This window comes from Rutilus rutilus (genome assembly GCF_951802725.1).
Source record: "Rutilus rutilus genome assembly, chromosome: 10".
Taxonomy (NCBI): Eukaryota; Metazoa; Chordata; class Actinopteri; order Cypriniformes; family Leuciscidae; genus Rutilus; species Rutilus rutilus.
The window spans coordinates 31,659,638-31,677,690 of NC_140215.1; the positions used below are offsets into that span (position 1 = coordinate 31,659,638).

An 18,053-nucleotide genomic window follows, 5' to 3' on the forward strand; every position below is an offset into this window, starting at 1 on the left:
GAAAAGGGTGGCTTGCCCACTTCAGGTTGGTGGAGAGTTCCTGCCTCAAGTCGAGGAGTTCAAGTATATTGGTGTCTTGTTCACGAGTGAGGGAAGGATGCAACGGGAGATTGACAGACGGATTGGTGCAGCTTCTGCAGTAATGCGGTCGATATACCGGTCTGTCGTGGTGAAGAAAGAGCTGAGCTGCAAGACGAAGTCAATCTACGGTCAATCTACGTTCCTACTCTCACCTATGGTCATGAGCTTTGGGTCATGACCAGAAGGACAAAATCCCGGATACAGGCGGCCGAAATGAGCTTTCTCCGCAGGGTGGCTGGGCGATCCCTTAGAGATAGGGTGAGAAGCTCGGTCACTCGGGAGGATCTCAGAGTAGAGCCGCTGCTCCTCCACATCGAGAAGGGTCAGCAGAGGTGGATCGGGCATCTGTTCCGGATGCCTCCTGGGCGCCTTCCCGGGAAGGTGTTCCGGGCACGTCCCACCGGGAGGAGACCCCGGGGAAGACCTAGGACACATTGGAGGGACTATGTCTCCCGGCTGGCCTGGGAATGCCTCGGTGTCCCCCCGGAAGAGCTGGAGGAAGTGTCTAGGGAGAGGGAAGTCTGGGCATCTTTGCTTAGACTGCTGCCCCTGCGACCCAGCCCCGGATAAGTGGAAGAAGATGGATGGATGGATGGATGGCTTATATTGACCTATTAAGATGTTGCTTACATCTACCTTGTAAATATATGTTTTGCTATTTTATTAAAAAGTTTTCACATGTAAATCAAAAACAATTACAATTTAACAATATTTCAAGTTTAATCTTTCTTTGTAAAAAGTATACATTTTATCATACGTATTTCAAAGTTAAGGATTCATTAGTTTGAATATACATTGGAACAAACACTATAATAACATCTTAGTTGATTACTTTATTTTTGACAAAACATCCCATACTATATATTTAACATACCAGCAGAAATTGCCAAACAAACTCCAGTTCATCCAAAACACAGCAGCTAGAATTCTTACTAGAACCAGGAAGTATGACCAAATTAGCCCGATTGTGTCAACACTGCATTGAACATTGTATACATTTTAAAATCTTGCTAATTACTTTAAAAGCACTAAATGGTTTAGCTCCTCAGTACTTGAGCGAGCTCTTGGCACATTATAGTCCTTCACGTCTATTGCGATCTCAAAATTCTGGCCAGTTAATAATACCTAGAATATCAAAATCAACTGCAAGCGGTAGCTCCTTTTTCTATTTAGCACCCATATTCTGGAAGTCTTCCTAGCATTGTTCAGGAAGCAGACACACTCGTGTCAGTTTAAATCTAGACTAAAAACCCATCTCTTTAACCTGTTTGGGAGAATATTTTATAATATTATTGATCTGACTATACTGACGCTGCGGTATGACAACTGAACTGAGCTGGATGATGACATCATTTTTTGCAGAACTGCTTTATATATGAAATTAACTAATTTAATAATTGATGATCTTTACAACGGAACTGAAATAGCACTGAACTGACTTCAGCTGAACAACAATTTTCCTGTTGTCACTGTAAAGCTGCTTTGAAACAATCTGTATTGTATAAAGCGGTATATAAATAAAGGTGACTTGACTTGACTGAATTAGAATTATACAAATTATAGTTCAGTTTTGGTGATGTATGTATTTCTCTTCATTTCAGAATCCACTTAGATAAATTTACAAAACCACAATGGATAACCTAGACCAGATACTTCATAATATATATATATATATATATATATATATATATATATTTAAATAATACATCTGGATTATAAAAAAAAGAAAAAGAAACCCACAGACATTGTAGTTTTGCTGTGCTAATCTTATTAATAAGAAGGTGATACATTTATCAACAATGGTTCATTACAGTTAGCAGTTATAATAATATATTAAACATGAAGTCAGTTGAGAGAAAAGGCTGTGACAAAAAAAAGAAAGTACAAAACAGTTAACATTTAGTCAATTACAAAGTCACACATTTACCGGTTTTATGAAGATAAAAAAAAAATAATAATACAGAAATGTACAGACTGTACCATGCATGCGATAGCTCATATTAATCATTGATATATAGTTGTATTACACCCCTCTCAATTGAGAGCATGTTTAATAACTAAATACACAAAACCTTTAAACCTCCAATTCAAGAATCAATATTATTAAAGTTAAGTGTGTGTGTGTGTGTGTGTGTGTGTGTGTGTGTGTGTTTGTTTGTGTTAAACATACATCGATAGAACATTGACAATACATGGTGGATGCATTAGATGTGTACATATAGGAGCAGTGGAATAAAGCTGTACAGTATTTTCCAAACATTTTATATACACCAAGCAGTATTACAGCAGTATTGATTTTTCCACTGGAGTTTTTAGATTTCATCTTAAAAAAATATTTGCTTTAATATGTACATCAATGCTCAAAAGGCCTAGTTCATAATTTGTACAGTTGTGTGTCCAGGAACATCCATCAGTCACACCTGTGTTTATGGAGATGATGAAGGTGGGGATTCAGATGATTTGTTTTAGTTTTGCCTGTGAGATGCTGCTGCCTACAATTCTCCCATGATTTTTATACACAGATGGTAGCACATTACCAAATGTAGACACACAATAACTACATTTGAAATGTTTGCTAAAAATAAAATGGACACTTGATAAGTAAATATCCTGAAAACAGAAATGTCCAGGTCATATGATTTGGGGTTAAATATGAAGCCACTTTTTTTGTTTTTTGTACATGATAACCTGATGAAATGTGAGGAAATAATGAAATGTTCTTTTCAAACAAAGAAAAATATTTTTGCATTTAAACCTCGCCAAGCTGGTCAATGGCTGTGATCTGACCCTAGACCAGTGAATCTGAGATTTAAAGGATGCAGTCCAGACATTAACAGAGACACAAGACTGGCCACAATTGGGTCAGTAAATGGGCTGTGTGTGGTTCTTCTGATCAAAGCCTGGCTGGACTTGATCATGAACCAGCAAATGACAGTTCACAGAGCTGTGAAGAAGGCCATAAACCTGACTCCAGGACTCGTGTTGTGTGGTGAGTGCTGAGATTCAGGTCTGAACTGGATGTTGCCGGCTCTGTCAGACACTTAACGTCATATTCCTTAGGATCCACTGCTGTGAGCGCCTGCCGCTACAGTCTCTGAGAGTGGGAACCATCTTATCCTCTTCAGAAGGCATGTCGAGACACTGGTTACTGTTCACATGGAGCAGAGTCAGCCGCTGTGGGGGGAACACAGATTTATAGAAAAATGAAAAAAAAAACTAGTGTGGATGAATCTCACAAAGTCTGTCAACATATCTGGCTCATATTTCACCTTAAAATAATAATTTTAATTTTCTTGCTCATTTCGGGTCTGTTCGTCCAGAACAGTTGTGCCTTAACATCGTACACCCAAGGTGAGCTTTTGGATATTGGTTTGCGAATTTCCGACAGTTTTATGGACAACCTTCGACTCCTTCCTGAGATCGCCAGATCACCCGAGGCTATGCACTCTGCCCGGCCGGGCGGAAGTGCTCGCAGGCGCCGGCGAGATCGTAAACAAAGGCGGGGGAAGCGCGGAGGACTAAGAGCTAAGCTAAAGCTAACACCACACCGGCTCTCTTTACCCAGCATTTTCCTTGCCAATGTACGGTCGCTGTTGAACAAAATGGAGGAGATTCGACTCAACATCACATACAGCAAGAGACTTTTGAACTGTAATGTTCTAATTTTCACGGAAACATGGTTAAACAGCGGAATACCGGACAACGCTATTGAGCTAGCGGGACGCCATACATTCCGGGCGGATAGAACATTAGATGGCTCCGGTAAGACCAGAGGTGGTGGATTGTGCATTTACATTAACAAAGCTTGGTGCACAAACTCTGCTATTGTTGGGAGACATTGTTCAGCTAACCTTGAGTTTCTCATGGTTAAATGTAGACCGTTTTATCTACCGCGGGAGTTCACTTCCACTATTATAACTGCAGCCTATATTCCCCCGGATGCTGATGCCAAGTTTGCTATGAAAGAACTTCACGCAGCCATCAGTAAACAACAGACCGTTCACCCGGAAGCTGCGTTTATTGTTGCGGGTGATTTTAATCATTCAAACTTAAAGTCAGTGCTACCGAAATTTCACCAGCATGTTTCCTGTCACACCAGAGGAAACAAAACCTTAGACCATGTTTACACAAACATGGCTGAAGCTTACGTCGCGACACCCCTCCCCCACTTGGGACAGTCAGATCACCTTTCTTTGTTCCTCACCCCCAAATATGCACCTCTGATCAATCGCGTGAAGCCATCAGTGAAGACCATCAAGGTGTGGCCTGCGGGGGCAGATTTCTCACTCCAGGAAAGGTTTCTACACACAGACTGGAGTATGTTTGCTTCTCAAGCCACCAGTGGCTCTCACACGGACATTGACTGTTACACCTCCTCTGTACTGGATTATATTAATACCACCATTGACAGTGTTACAACCCAGAAGCAGATCACCACATACCCAAATCAGAAGCCATGGATGAACAGGGAAGTGCAACTCCTATTGAAGACACGCAATACTGCCTTCAGATCAGGAGATGCACAAGCCTATAGCACATCCAGAGCAAATCTGAAAAGGGGCATCAAAGAGGCCAAGCACTGCTACAAGCTTAAGATAGAGGGACACTTTTCCAACGCTGACCCTCGGCGCATGTGGCAGGGCATTCAGGCCATCAGTGACTACAAACCCTCTCACTCCACCCCCGCAGCCACTGATGTCAACTTCCTGAACGAGCTAAATGACTTTTATGCTCGCTTTGAAAGAGACAACAGAGAAACTGCCACCAAGCTCAAATCCTCAGCTGACCACCCACCGATCACACTCTCCTCCACAGATGTCTGCAATGCACTGAGCAGGATCAGCGCGCACAAGGCTGCTGGACCAGACAACATCCCTGGACGCGTACTCAGGGCATGTGCGGAGCAGCTCGCTGGGGTTTTTACAGACATTTTCAACCTGTCTCTTGCCCAAGCAGCTGTACCAACATGCTTTAAATGCACTTCCATTGTGCCAGTGCCAAAACACTCCAGCCCGAAGTGCCTTAATGACTACCGCCCTGTAGCACTCACACCCATCGTAATGAAGTGCTTTGAGCGGCTGGTCCTGGCACACCTAAAAGACTCTCTACCATCCACATTGGACTCACACCAGTTTGCCTACCGTAGCAATAGGAGCACAGAGGATGCAGTCTCCATGGCACTGCACTCTGTGCTCACACATCTGGACAATAAGAACACTTATGCACGCATGCTGTTTGTTGACTTCAGCTCAGCATTCAACACTGTCATCCCAACTAAGTTAATAGCCAAACTTGGAGACCTGGGCTTCAACACCTCCATGTGCAACTGGATTTTGGACTTCTTGACCAACAGACCCCAGAATGTTCGATCAGGCTCCAACTGCTCCACATCCATCACACTCAACACTGGTGTACCACAGGGCTGTGTGCTAAGCCCGTTCCTCTACTCCCTCTTCACCTCCGACTGCAAGCCTGTGTACGGATCTAATTCCATCGTCAAGTTTGCGGACGACACTACGGTGATTGGTCTCATCAGCAACAACGATGAGACTGCCTATAGGGAGGAGATCAAGCACCTGGCCACATGGTGCACCGAAAATAACCAGCTCCTCAACACCACCAAAACGAAGGAGCTCATCGTGGACTTCAGGAAAGTGTCAAGAGGCACACACGACACCATCCACATCAATGGAATGGCTGTTGAGCGTGTCTCCAGTTTCAAGTTCCTGGGGATCCACATCTCGGCGGACATGACCTGGACAACCAACACCTCCAGCCTGGTCAAGAAGGCTCACCAGCGCCTTTTCTTCCTGAGGACACTGAGGAAGAATCAGCTTTCCTCCACTATCCTGGTGAACTTCTATCGCTGTGCAATAGAAAGCATCCTGACCAACTGTGCTACAGTGTGGTATGGGAGCTGTTCTGTTGCAGAGCGCAAGGCACTGCAGCAGGTGGTGAAAACCGCCCAGCGCATCACTGGGACTCCACTACCTGCCATCGAGCACATCCAGAGGAAACGCTGTCTGCATCGAGCTCGCAGCATCCTTAAGGACTCCTCTCACCCAGCCCACAGACTGTTTTCTCTCCTGCCCTCCGGCAGGCGTTTCAGGTGCCTCCGGACCAGGACCAGCAGACTAAAGAACAGTTTTTTCCCCAGAGCTGTCTCTTTATTAAACTCTAACCCTCATTGATCCCACTCCCCTCATATACTGATTGACTCTCCTCTCCCTCCTCACACCTGCCTCCATTTTGTTATTTGCAATACTATAATGTTCATTTGCACTGCTGACTGTTATTACAGTAACAACTGTTTACATATGCATCTTGCACTACTACCTTGACTGGAATATGCTCAATTTGCACTGCCGACTGTTTATTTACAGTACCGACTGTTTATATATACATTGCAATATCGTAATATGCAATTACTTTCCACTGCACTTTCACTCGGATAGCTTCTGTCCAAACTTTATTTGCACTACTTTAAATCCATTGTTATACTGCTCATTAGCCTAACTTATACATATATCTATTTGTTAAATTCTGTTTATAGTAATAGCCATCTGTATATTATGCTCACATTCTGTTTATAGTAACAGCCATCTGTATATATATTCATAGTACATATCTATCTGTAAAATTCTGTTTATAGTAACAGCCATCTGTATATTATATTCAGTACATATCTATCTGTAAACATTCTGTTTATAGTAATAGCCATCTGTATATTATTATATTCAGTACATATCTAGCTGTAAACTCTGTTCACAGTAATAGTTATCTGTATATTATATTCATAGGACAATCTATCTGTAAATTTTTGTTTATAATAGTAGTCAACTCTATATTTATTCAGTACATATCCATGTTCTGCACTTATGGAACCACTGTATATCCTGCACTTGCTGCTATTGCACTTCTGGTTAGACCTAAACTGCATTTCGTTGCCTTGTACCTGTACTTGTGTAATGACAATAAAGTTGAATCTAATCTAATCTAATCTAATCTAATAATAATAATAAAAATAACAACAACAATAATAATAATAATAATAATAATAAGCTTCATTAAATATTTAAATAATGCTTAAATGAAATGGTAACACTTTCACAATAAGGTTTCATGTTAACATTAGTTTATTAATCTATTAATACAACATTTATTAATCTTAATGTTAATTCCAACATTTACTACATGACTAAATGACAAATTGGGCACCAGGTCAGGAAGCAGACAGACTGGCTTAACCGACTGTCTGCTAGCGGCCTCGCGTCACCAAGGTCAAATAAATCCCATCACATAGAGCCTCTTTCACCTAGATATCATCATATAGAGACTGTGTCTGTTCCCCGAATTTGGAAATCCAAAAAACGTCCAAACCCATCTAAGGTTAAAAATGTAATTGATGTTCAACAAATAAAAAACAGATATAATACAGATGAGCAAATGCTAAAGCTTGGGTTGCTGAATAGTCGATCGCTTACTCCAAAAGCACTCATTGTTAATGATATGATTACTGACTATAATCTAGATGTGCTGTGTTTGACAGAAACCTGGCTAAAACGAAACGATTACATTACTTTAAATGAGTCCACCCCGCAAGATTACTGTTATAAACATGAACCTCGTCTGAAACGCAAAGGGGGAGGTGTTGCTGTAATTTATAGTAATATTTTCAAAACCACTAAGAAATCTAGTTTTAAATATAGGGTAGAGTGGGGGAAAACGCCCCCCTGGGGTAAAACGCCCCCCACCTGTTTTTCCCAAAATAACCACTAAAAGTAGTCAAGATAAATTTTTACTGTTGCTATGCACTACGTTGATAACGGGGATATACAAATCTCTATGGAGAAGCTGACACCAGCGACACATTTGAAGAGAAGAGGATTACATGGTAAATGCTATAATTTTCAGATATTAGTAAATAAGTGTTTAAGAGATTATTGTTCTGCAGGATATTGCAGTGATGTATGATAGATGAATAGTGAAGTCTGTAGTTTGAGATCATATATTATTTATAAGGAATATAATTATATTTTAAAAATTAAACATTTTTTTTAAAAACTCATAGCTTGTGGGGTAAAACGCCCCCTACGCTGAGGGGTAAAACGCCCCCCCCTGGGGGCATAGTTTCTCTATCATAATTACTATAATAAAATATTTCTGTCTATCAAATCCTTTGTTTTACACTTAATGCAGTATAACTAGGTGGTAAAATCAAAATATTTGAACAAAACATGAAAAAATTACCTCAAGTGAGCATTAACTAGCTAGCTTGCTAGCACAGTTAGCTCACTGATGGAAGGTAGTTAATTTTGCCTATTTTGAACATTGCTGAAATAAATATTAATATATATACACGTTGATACATTACTTGCCTTTTACCTTTAGAGATTAAAAACTATTGTCTGTTAATTTTGCTGTTGATCTATGAAGCAAACTGGTTGGTAAGAAAGGGGGCATTTTACCCCACCTTGGGGGGCGTTTTACCCCACCGCTGGGGCAAAACGCCCCCTTTGTACAAAAATATTTTTAGTGAAAATACTAATTAATTATGAAGGCTGAGCAATTTTAATATTTGGTGAATAACTCCTGCCATAGTCACTCAAAACCGGGATGGCAATTCTAGTCACATTTATGTTTTGTTTCACTGTAATGTCACATTTTCCTTAAGGGGGGCGTTTTCCCCCACTCTACCCTACTTATTTTGAAGTGTTGGTGCTTAATGTAAAAATATATAGTGCAAACGATAAATTACGTTTGAGATTTGTGCTGGCTACTGTATACAGGCCACCAGGGTACCATAAAGATTTTATCAAAGAATTTGCGGACTTTCTATCAGAATTAATATTGACTGCAGATAAAGTACTAATTGTTGGTGATTTTAATATACACATAGATAATGAAAAAGATGCATTGGGATTGGCATTTAAAGACATTGTAAACTCAATTGGAGTTAGACAACACGTTTCAGGACCTACTTATTCTCGTAATCATACTCTAGATCAGGGGTCGGCAAGTAACTTTGGCCATGGGCCAATATTTTTTTTAGCCAGTAGATGGCGGGCCAGCTACACAGAGTAGGCCTATGGATACAAATTAAATACTCTTATATAGGCCTATAATCGCGGAATATGATGGGTCCGTCACCGTCTGTGGATCATTCGTTCAATCGTTTTTTCAAATTAAAACCAAAAATAAAAAGATGAAAAACGACTTGTTTTTCCATTATTTATTTCCTGAACTAAAATGAAAAAACGAATAACGACGGGTTTTCTGATTTTCTGATTGTGCTCAGATCAAAAATAGAAAAAAATAATTACTGGATTAGACAAATTTTATTTAATTTTGAATTTAACACCTTAGGCATCTATATCAAGGAAATCATTTTAAACAGATCAAGAACTATTGTGGTAAGAGATTACAGCCATTTTAATAAAGGTGTGAATAGCAATCATGCCTCATTCGCTTACAGTCCGACTTTTGAACTTTATTCCTTTTTTTTATTATTATTTATTCGGGACACACACATACACACCTAAGGTTTAAGGAGGTCTGCGCGGGACAGTTTTTTTTCCGTCCCGCTCCCACAAGGTTCTATTCAGCAACCGTTTAAAATACACTCGGTGTTCACCCGCTTTATTTCCCGACCTGACGGGTCCGCAAAATTTAGATCTCGTTTCCATAATCTCACATTCAAATGTCTCTAACGGAAAGAAGGAGATTAAGGAGCCTATAATAATTATAAATGCTATACAAAAATTGTGTTTGTGTCAATATAAATATTAGGCCTAGGCTATTTTAACATTGTACTGTCAGCAGAGAAAAAAAATGCCACAGAAAAAGTGTATGAAATATAAATAACATAAATTAAATAGGACAAAGCCTATCACTCAAATTTCTAAGCAACATAAACGAAAATCATATTGCCCTACTGACAAATGAAGTAGGCTATTTTCTGCCGAACTATTTCAAACATCCTTGCAAAAAAAGAATGTTGTTGACTGACAATGGTTTCAGTACCAAACAGCTCCTCAGAGCTCCTCCTCAAAAGATGTCGGGAGTGGGCTATTGTCAGTCAGACCGCCCGCTCCGTCCAAAGTACACAATGGACAGAATGGACACAAAGTGGTCAAGCATATAACTAGACGCGGCAGGCGCGAATTTTATGCATTTTTTAAGCATTTAGGACTTTCAAAATAATCCGGCGGGCCAGAAAATATTGCTGGCGGGCCAGTTTTGGCCCGCGGGCCACCAGTTATCGTTCCCTGCTCTAGATCTAATATTATCACATGGAATAGATGTTGATGCCTTTGAAATTCTGCAGAAGAGCGATGACATCTCAGATCATTATCTAGTCTCATGTAAATTACATTTAGCCAAGGCTGCAAAGCCGACTCCGTGTTATAAATATGTTAGACCTATCACTTCTGCCACTAAAGATTGCTTTATTAATAATCTTCCTAATCAGTTTCATCATCTCAGCATCCCAGATAGCTTAGAAGAACTTGATATTGCAACAGAAACTTTTAACTCTCTCTTTTCCAGCACTTTAGACACAGTTGCTCTGTTGCGCTTAAAGAAGATTAAAGAAAATAGTCCAACGCCGTGGTACAACGAGCACACTCAAGCACTTAAGAGAGCAGCCAGAAAAATGGAGCGCAACTGGAAGAAAACAAAATTAGAGGTATTTCGGATTTCATGGAAGGAGAGCTCGATTACTTACAGAGAGAAAACCGCAACTTGATCCTACAGAATTAGTCAATTACAGGCCGATCTCGAATCTGCCTTTTCTGTCAAAGATATTAGAAAAAACTGTATCCTCACAACTGTGTTCCTTTCTTGAAAGAAATTATATCTGTGAGGATTTTCAGTCCGGATTTAGACCGTACCATAGTACCGAGACAGCTCTCGTTAGAGTCACAAATGATTTGCTCTTATCATCCGATCGTGGTTGTATCTCTCTATTAGTGTTACTTGATCTTAGTGCTGCATTTGACACCATTGACCACAACATTCTTTTAAATAGACTCGAACATTATGTTGGCATTAGTGGAATTGCATTAGCATGGTTTAAATCATACTTATCTGACCGTTATCAGTTTGTAGCAGTAAATGAAGAGATGTCTTATCGATCACAAGTTCAGTATGGTGTACCACAAGGCTCAGTGCTAGGACCGTTGCTGTTCACTCTGTACATGATACCCTTAGGAGATATCATTAGGAAACATGGAATTAGCTTCCACTGTTATGCTGACGATACTCAGCTGTATATTTCTTCAAAACCTAACGAAACTTACCAATTCACAAAATTAACGGAATGCATAGCTGATATAAAAAATTGGATGACTAGTAATTTCCAACTTCTAAATTCTGAAAAAAAACTGAGATTCTAATTATTGGACAAAAAACATCCTCACGTAATAACCTAGAATACTGTCTAACACTTGATGGCTGCTCTGTTAAGTCTTCGTCGTCGGTTAGGAAGGGTGTGCTCTTTGATACCAATCTTTCATTTGAAAGTCACATGTCTAGTATCTGTAAAACCGCATTTTTCCATCTTAAAAATATATCTAAATTACGCCATATGCTCTCATTGACAAATGCGGAACAATTAGTTCATGCGTTCATGACATCAAGGCTAGATTATTGTAATGCTCTAGTGGGTGGTTGCCCTGCACGCTTAATAAACAAACTACAGCTAGTTCAAAACGCAGCAGCTCGAGTTCTTACCAGAACCAGGAATTATGACCATATTAGCCTGGTTCTGTCAACACTGCACTGGCTCCCTATTAAACATCGCATACATTTTTAAATATTGCTGATTACTTACAAAGCACAAAATGGTTTAGCTCCGCAGTACTTGAGCGAGCTCTTAACGCATTATAGTCCTTCACGTCTATTGCGATCTCAAAATTTCGGCCAGTTGATAATACCTAGAATATCAAAATCGACCGCTGGCGGTAGATCCTTTTCCTATTTAGCACCAAAACTTTGGAACAGTCTTCCTAACATTGTCCGGGAAGCAGACACACTCTGTCAGTTCAAAGCTAGATTAAAGACACATCTCTTTCACCTAGCATTCACATAATACATTATAGACTTCTTTAATTCAATGTTAGGCTGCATAGATTAGGTCAGCCAGAACCGGAAACACTTCCCATAAATCCTGATGTACTCGTTAAATCATAAGAAGAATGGCATCTACGCTAATTTTAGTGTCTTTGTTTATCCCGAGGTTTTCCCGCAGCCTGCCAGATCCAGGTCGTATCCAGATCTGACGAAGGACCTTCGCCTGGACCCAATGACAAGTGCCAACTAGTCTCTCCCTATGGAGGATCCCTTTACCACTCCAGATAATGCGTTGTCGGGAAAATTCATTTCGCGTACCTACCCCGAAGTGACAAAATAAAATTCTGTATCAAAATTTATAAGGAAAGACCAGTACTTTGTTTAGGCTTGGTTTGTAGGGAATTACAAACCTGCGCACATATATTCAAACACACATAACTATAGAACCAATTCTTAATGCGCATGTGAACACCATCAGCGTTTATCACAGGTTCGCGTTTAAAGTCTGTATAGAGAGAATGGTGTCGTCTTAGTGGCCCCTAATTTAATAACAAATGATCGTTGCGACAGAAGTGAATCAATCAAAACTAACTTTAGCTGGAAAATAACTTTATTAAAGAACCGCTATAAAGCCAAAACAATCTCTGTTACCTTAAATTATACGCTTATCTCTGTAAAGCTGCTTTGAAACAATCTACATTGTTAAAAGCGCTATATAACTGAAGATGACTTGACATGAACTATCATGAGCAAAAAATAAACAATTGTATTTGTATTAACTTACATTAACAAAGGTCAATGAATGCTGTAAAATATATATTGATCATTCTTAGTTAAGCAAATGCATTAACTAATGTCAACAAATGAGATTTATTGTAAAATGTTACCAATAAAATAAACCCAGTTTAGGACCAGCAGGCTTGATTGCATTTGACAGAATTTTTATGACATTTAAGCAGATTTTAACCCCAGATTTTGGATTGAATTTGTAGCAACTATCCAACACAGTCCGGTGAAATGTACAGGTAGGTGGAGCACCTGCTAGGCATTGCTGCCTATTTATTAACAGTATTATATAATATAGCAATTAATTAACAGTAATATATTTTGTAATAAATAAAAAGTTAGCAAGTAAAAATATGACTTGGCAAAATATAAGGTATATAATCAGTGCTGAAAGTCAGTGGGGCTCTTTTGGCCCAACTGTGAAAGTATAGAAAAGATAACCTCGTATCTAGTCAGGAGCAGCCAGTGCTATAGCACTGTTTTTTGTTTTTTTTTAAGCACTGTTTTTTCATTTAATTAAAATGAATGCATTTTAATGCTGCATCTACACCGACAGCAAGTGATGCAGTATGACAGGAAACATGCAAGCGTCATTTGAATTATCTTGCACGGCTTTTTGGCCAAATACACACACTTATTTGTCAAAACAGGTGGGATAAAATGGGATGCTTGTCAGTAAGTATATTTTATCCATGCAATTAGTCTAATATACTGTACCTGCTGCTGTCTGTATCGTTGATGTTAATCGAACAATAAAAGAAAAAGAGAAACTCACTCACTGCTCTTGATTAATTGAGCATATTTATTTCATACTATAGCTGCGTTTACATGGACCCTATTAATCCATATGTAATAGTAGTACAGTCGGGATAAACAAAAGTCACATGTAATAATTTTAATCTCAATGGATTTGCCAAAAATCATTTCTTATCTATTCGATAAGATATGTAAACACGTGATCTGATTGAAAACCGAAACTGGAAAGTTCTGCACATAGAAATGGCATAATGACAAATGACACAAAGAACGAGCTGTTGTTGTTGATTATAGTGTAATAAATGACTGTCCTGTCATTCTAAAATTCTCATTGCACTTATCGCTGCTGCAGGAGAATGTCGTCCCGGCAGTCCTTGCTTCAGACTCTCATCCACAGATGACTTGTTTGGGTCGCGGGAAGGGGTGTTTTTCTTTTTACTGCTTGCTAAGTATAAGCAGCACGGCACAAAGCTTCATGTGTTTTGGGCAATACAGGTGAAACTGCATAACAAGATACTGACATAAATAACAATCACACAGTTGTGTCCATTGCACTAGAGTTTAACAGCCTTGTAGCCAAAGGAACAAAGGTTTATATCTATACCTTGGGATACGAAAACATCGACCCCGATGGAAGTGGTTCGAATTCTGGATACAGCACATGAGAAGGGTCCAGAGTAATTTTCCTTGCCTGTTTAAAAATAATTTTGTTAAAAATAGACTGAAGATGGGGGTAAACCCCTAGGCTGACCACATTCATTGCCGTACGCACCAAATGGTTCAGCTGAGATCTAGGAGTAACTGTCAAATTACCGAACCAGACCGCAATATCATACAGTAAGATGGATTCAATACAGGCATGATAAAACAGCAACATGAACCTCTGAGCAACTCCAACAAATCTGAGCCTCCGTAAAAAGTTTTTTTGTTTTTTTTTGCACCTTTTGGCACAGATTATCCACATGAAGGTTCATGTTTATGGGATTATCCCATGAAAGTTTATCATCAATAAGCAGACCTAAGTATTTGTACGAAGCAACCTGTCTAATGGTCTTGTTGTTAATCATGATAGATGAGTGGTTGCCTACTAACTTGGGATCAAAAACATTTCCTCTGTTTTTCTTACGTTAATTACAAGACCGTGTTCTTTACTCCATGTAACATAGTTAGCAATCTCTGTAGTATAATGTTGAATGTCCTTAATGTTAAATACAGAAGACCAAGAGTGGCAGTATCATCTAAGAAATTTTACGACAATATTCCCAGGATGGTGACTCCTATATTCATTGGTGTACAGTGTAAATAAGAGTGGTGAACATACACACCCCTGGGGGACACCAATACTAATGGACCTACACTCAGAAACAGTCCAATTGACTCTAACTTGCTGAGTCCTACCAGTAAGAAATGCATGGAACCATTTAATGCTATATGGATTAACAGCCATACTATTTGGTTTGGAGAGTATAAGGTGTGGCTGCACGGTATAAAAAGCAGAGATCAGATCAAGAAAGATCAACCTGGCATAAGCCTTAGGATCCTCTAGATGTTTTAAAACATGATGGACCACAGTAAGGACAGCATCATTAGTGCTCCTATTTGATTTGATAAGCAAACTGATAAGGATCAAGACCTCTTCCTTAAGCTGATCTTCTCCAAACACTTCATCACAATGAAGGTGACTGGACGATAGTCGTTATATTCTTGATGACTAGGTGTTTTTGGAACTGGTATAATATATATATATATATATATATATATATATATATATATATATATATATATATATATATATATATATATATATATATATATATTTTTTTTTTTTATATCTGGAATAATATGTAAATCAATAGACCTCTGACAAATGTCCACCCATGCAAAGGGATAATTCCTTTGCAAAGGTTTTCAAAATAAAAGCAGAAAGTCCATCCGGCCCAGTTGCCTTGTTAATGTCAAGAGCTTTAAAAACCTTAACCCTTTTAAAACCGGCTGTGTCGTCGCCGACACATACCATCAAGCTGTTTTCATGTTACCTTAACTCTTCAACTGTTTGCACTATCAAAACCATTCAAATTGCCCCTGACAGTAGAAAATATGCACTTTTCGGCAATACGGCTTATTATGGTAATTTCATGCTTTTCATCAGCAAATGACAGCAGCTTTCTGACAAAGCAGGAAGGAAGGATTTGACCAGAGAGATACAGAGCGCAGCAGTTTAGAGTGTTTTGGATTGCATAAAATAATAAAAGAAACAAACAAATACATGACAAATGAAGGAGTAGACAGCAGAAGAGGCGATTGGGATGGTCTTTGATGAAACTTGGGAGGCGGCTGAGCATTACTCTTTCACGCATCTTAGCATGTGGTGTGTGATTTTTCTGGGTTTTTTTCTAAATAAAAATCAATAAATGTATTCCCGGTTTTTTTATTTTTGTCTATTTAAATTCTATTTACAAACTCACCACACACAGTAATGGCCAATAATTTATTGAAAGCCATTTTTTTTCTGAAAAAGATGACACCTTGCACTTGAAGTAGCACATTGTTTTAGAATTGTACAGTCAAAAAAACAAAATATATGAAAAACACCTAATTTAGCTTCAGGTTCTAAAGGGTTAATAACATCAGTCAAACTCATTTGTGGTTTAGATACAGAATCATCAATCATAATAGCCCCCAGTACCTCACTACAGTCATAAGAACTGACATCAAACCTACAGTAAAAATCATTAAGCTCATTTACCTATGCATACTTATCCTTTTAGGTATCATATTAGTTATAGACCTTACCTTAGATGTCAACTTTTTATGGATTTTTACTCAGATCATGACATATAAATGCACATATTAGCTATCACTTTATTTACAGAAAAACTACATGCATTTTACATGTGCAAAAACACATGTGGTCAAACGTGGAACACATGTGAAACCATCTTGTATGCCTGAGAAGGGAACAAGACGCTGTGTCAGATTGTTGCTATTGGAACGCCTCTGTGTGAACCGGTGTCTGAAGTACGTGTGCCAACACGCCAATGAAATTGGCCTTTTAAGTAGTCAGGTGATGACTGGTAAGCAAGTCAGCAAGACCATAAATAGACGCACGAACATACGTCATCCGATTTTAATTGTCTGAAAGAAGATACATACCCAGGTGTTCATGCAGTATGGCAAAGCAATGCTTCTCAGGAAACCAGGGTTACGTACCCCAAAAAGTTCCCTTTCAAAGGAACTCGACGCTGCGTTAGATTGACGCTATGGGAATGTCAATACACACGCTACTGCAAAATGCCTTGTGTTACGTCCTTAGGGACGTTTAGAGTGTGTTTCGTGTGTGTTTCTCTTTTCGGTTCCTTCTGTCTTTCTCTTACTTTCACTTTAACAGGCGATATGCTGATTGGCTGTTTTGCCTGTCAATCATCCGTGACGAGTGGATTGGCTGTGCCCTGTGAGGGCGTGATCCTCCAATCATCCCGATGCTCAACACCTGGGGAAGCGCTACTTAAGGAACATGCTACTGCCAGAGCGATAGAGAGACTTTTTGTATTGATGGAGATTGGAGGAGAGGGGTTAGGTAAGCATGTCACATGACATATATGGCTCACATTTAGCTTGATTTTGTCTATACACACTAGGTTAGGGATTTGTGCCACTCTCTGTATTTTTGTTTAGATAGTTAAGAGTAGTTAAGTTACGATGTCATGGACGTTGAAGACTTTTTCTTTTTGATCTTTTCTTTTTATCTTTTATCTTTTATCTGTAGATTGAAATGGTTTAGTAAGTTCCTTTTTGATTGTTATTTTCTTTTGTTTGGCACAATCCAGTTTTCCCCTTTGTTCTCCCCAGTTCCTAAAATTTGCTGGTGTGTTTAGTTTTCTTTTGTTTCTTGGTTGGTTTATTTATCTTTGTGTAAATATTGATTTTCTTTATTCATATGTAAAATAGTTATCACTTTACATTTATTGAATTAAGTTAATTCGACTTTTCGTCTTGTGTCTCTCGTTATTCTCAACCCATTCAGTGATTATTGGTGACAGGGGTCCAAACTGCTTTAATGTCCCCCTTCTCAATCCCTAGATTGTTAAGAGCCAAAGAAGGGTCGTAACACCTGGTCATAAAAATAAAAATATTGTGAAATATGCACAAGTCTATAACCAGGCCAGGAAGGAAAGGATAGTTGAGAAGGACGTTCCCTTTCTCCTTCACTAGCAAGGCCGCCACTGCAACTGCATCTGCCAACAACTTGAATAGAAGAGGGTAGGTTGCTACCATCCTCAAACTAAGCATATATTGCAACACCTCTAATTTCACTGCTATTCCCACTCTCACTTTCGGCTCACAATGCTGAATGGGGT

General features: G+C 39.1%; 1 protein-coding gene across 6 annotated transcripts in view; it reads right to left on the reverse strand.

The window, feature by feature from the left end:
- Nucleotides 1–1,828: 1,828 nt before the first annotated feature.
- galnt13 (polypeptide N-acetylgalactosaminyltransferase 13) overlaps nucleotides 1,829–18,053 on the reverse strand; it is a 114,790-nt gene continuing 98,565 nt past the window's right edge. For 2 of the 6 annotated variants that reach the window (XM_084421505.1, XM_084421503.1), the window contains one exon: nucleotides 1,829–3,255. In XM_084421505.1, coding sequence (XP_084277631.1) covers nucleotides 3,115–3,255 — 141 coding nt within the window. In that variant the 3' untranslated portion in view covers nucleotides 1,829–3,114. Of the gene's footprint in view, nucleotides 3,256–13,730; nucleotides 14,197–14,299; nucleotides 14,387–18,053 lie in introns of those variants that run through there. The other 4 variants (XR_014628968.1, XM_084421504.1, XR_014628969.1 and 1 more) reach the window with 3 other exon arrangements.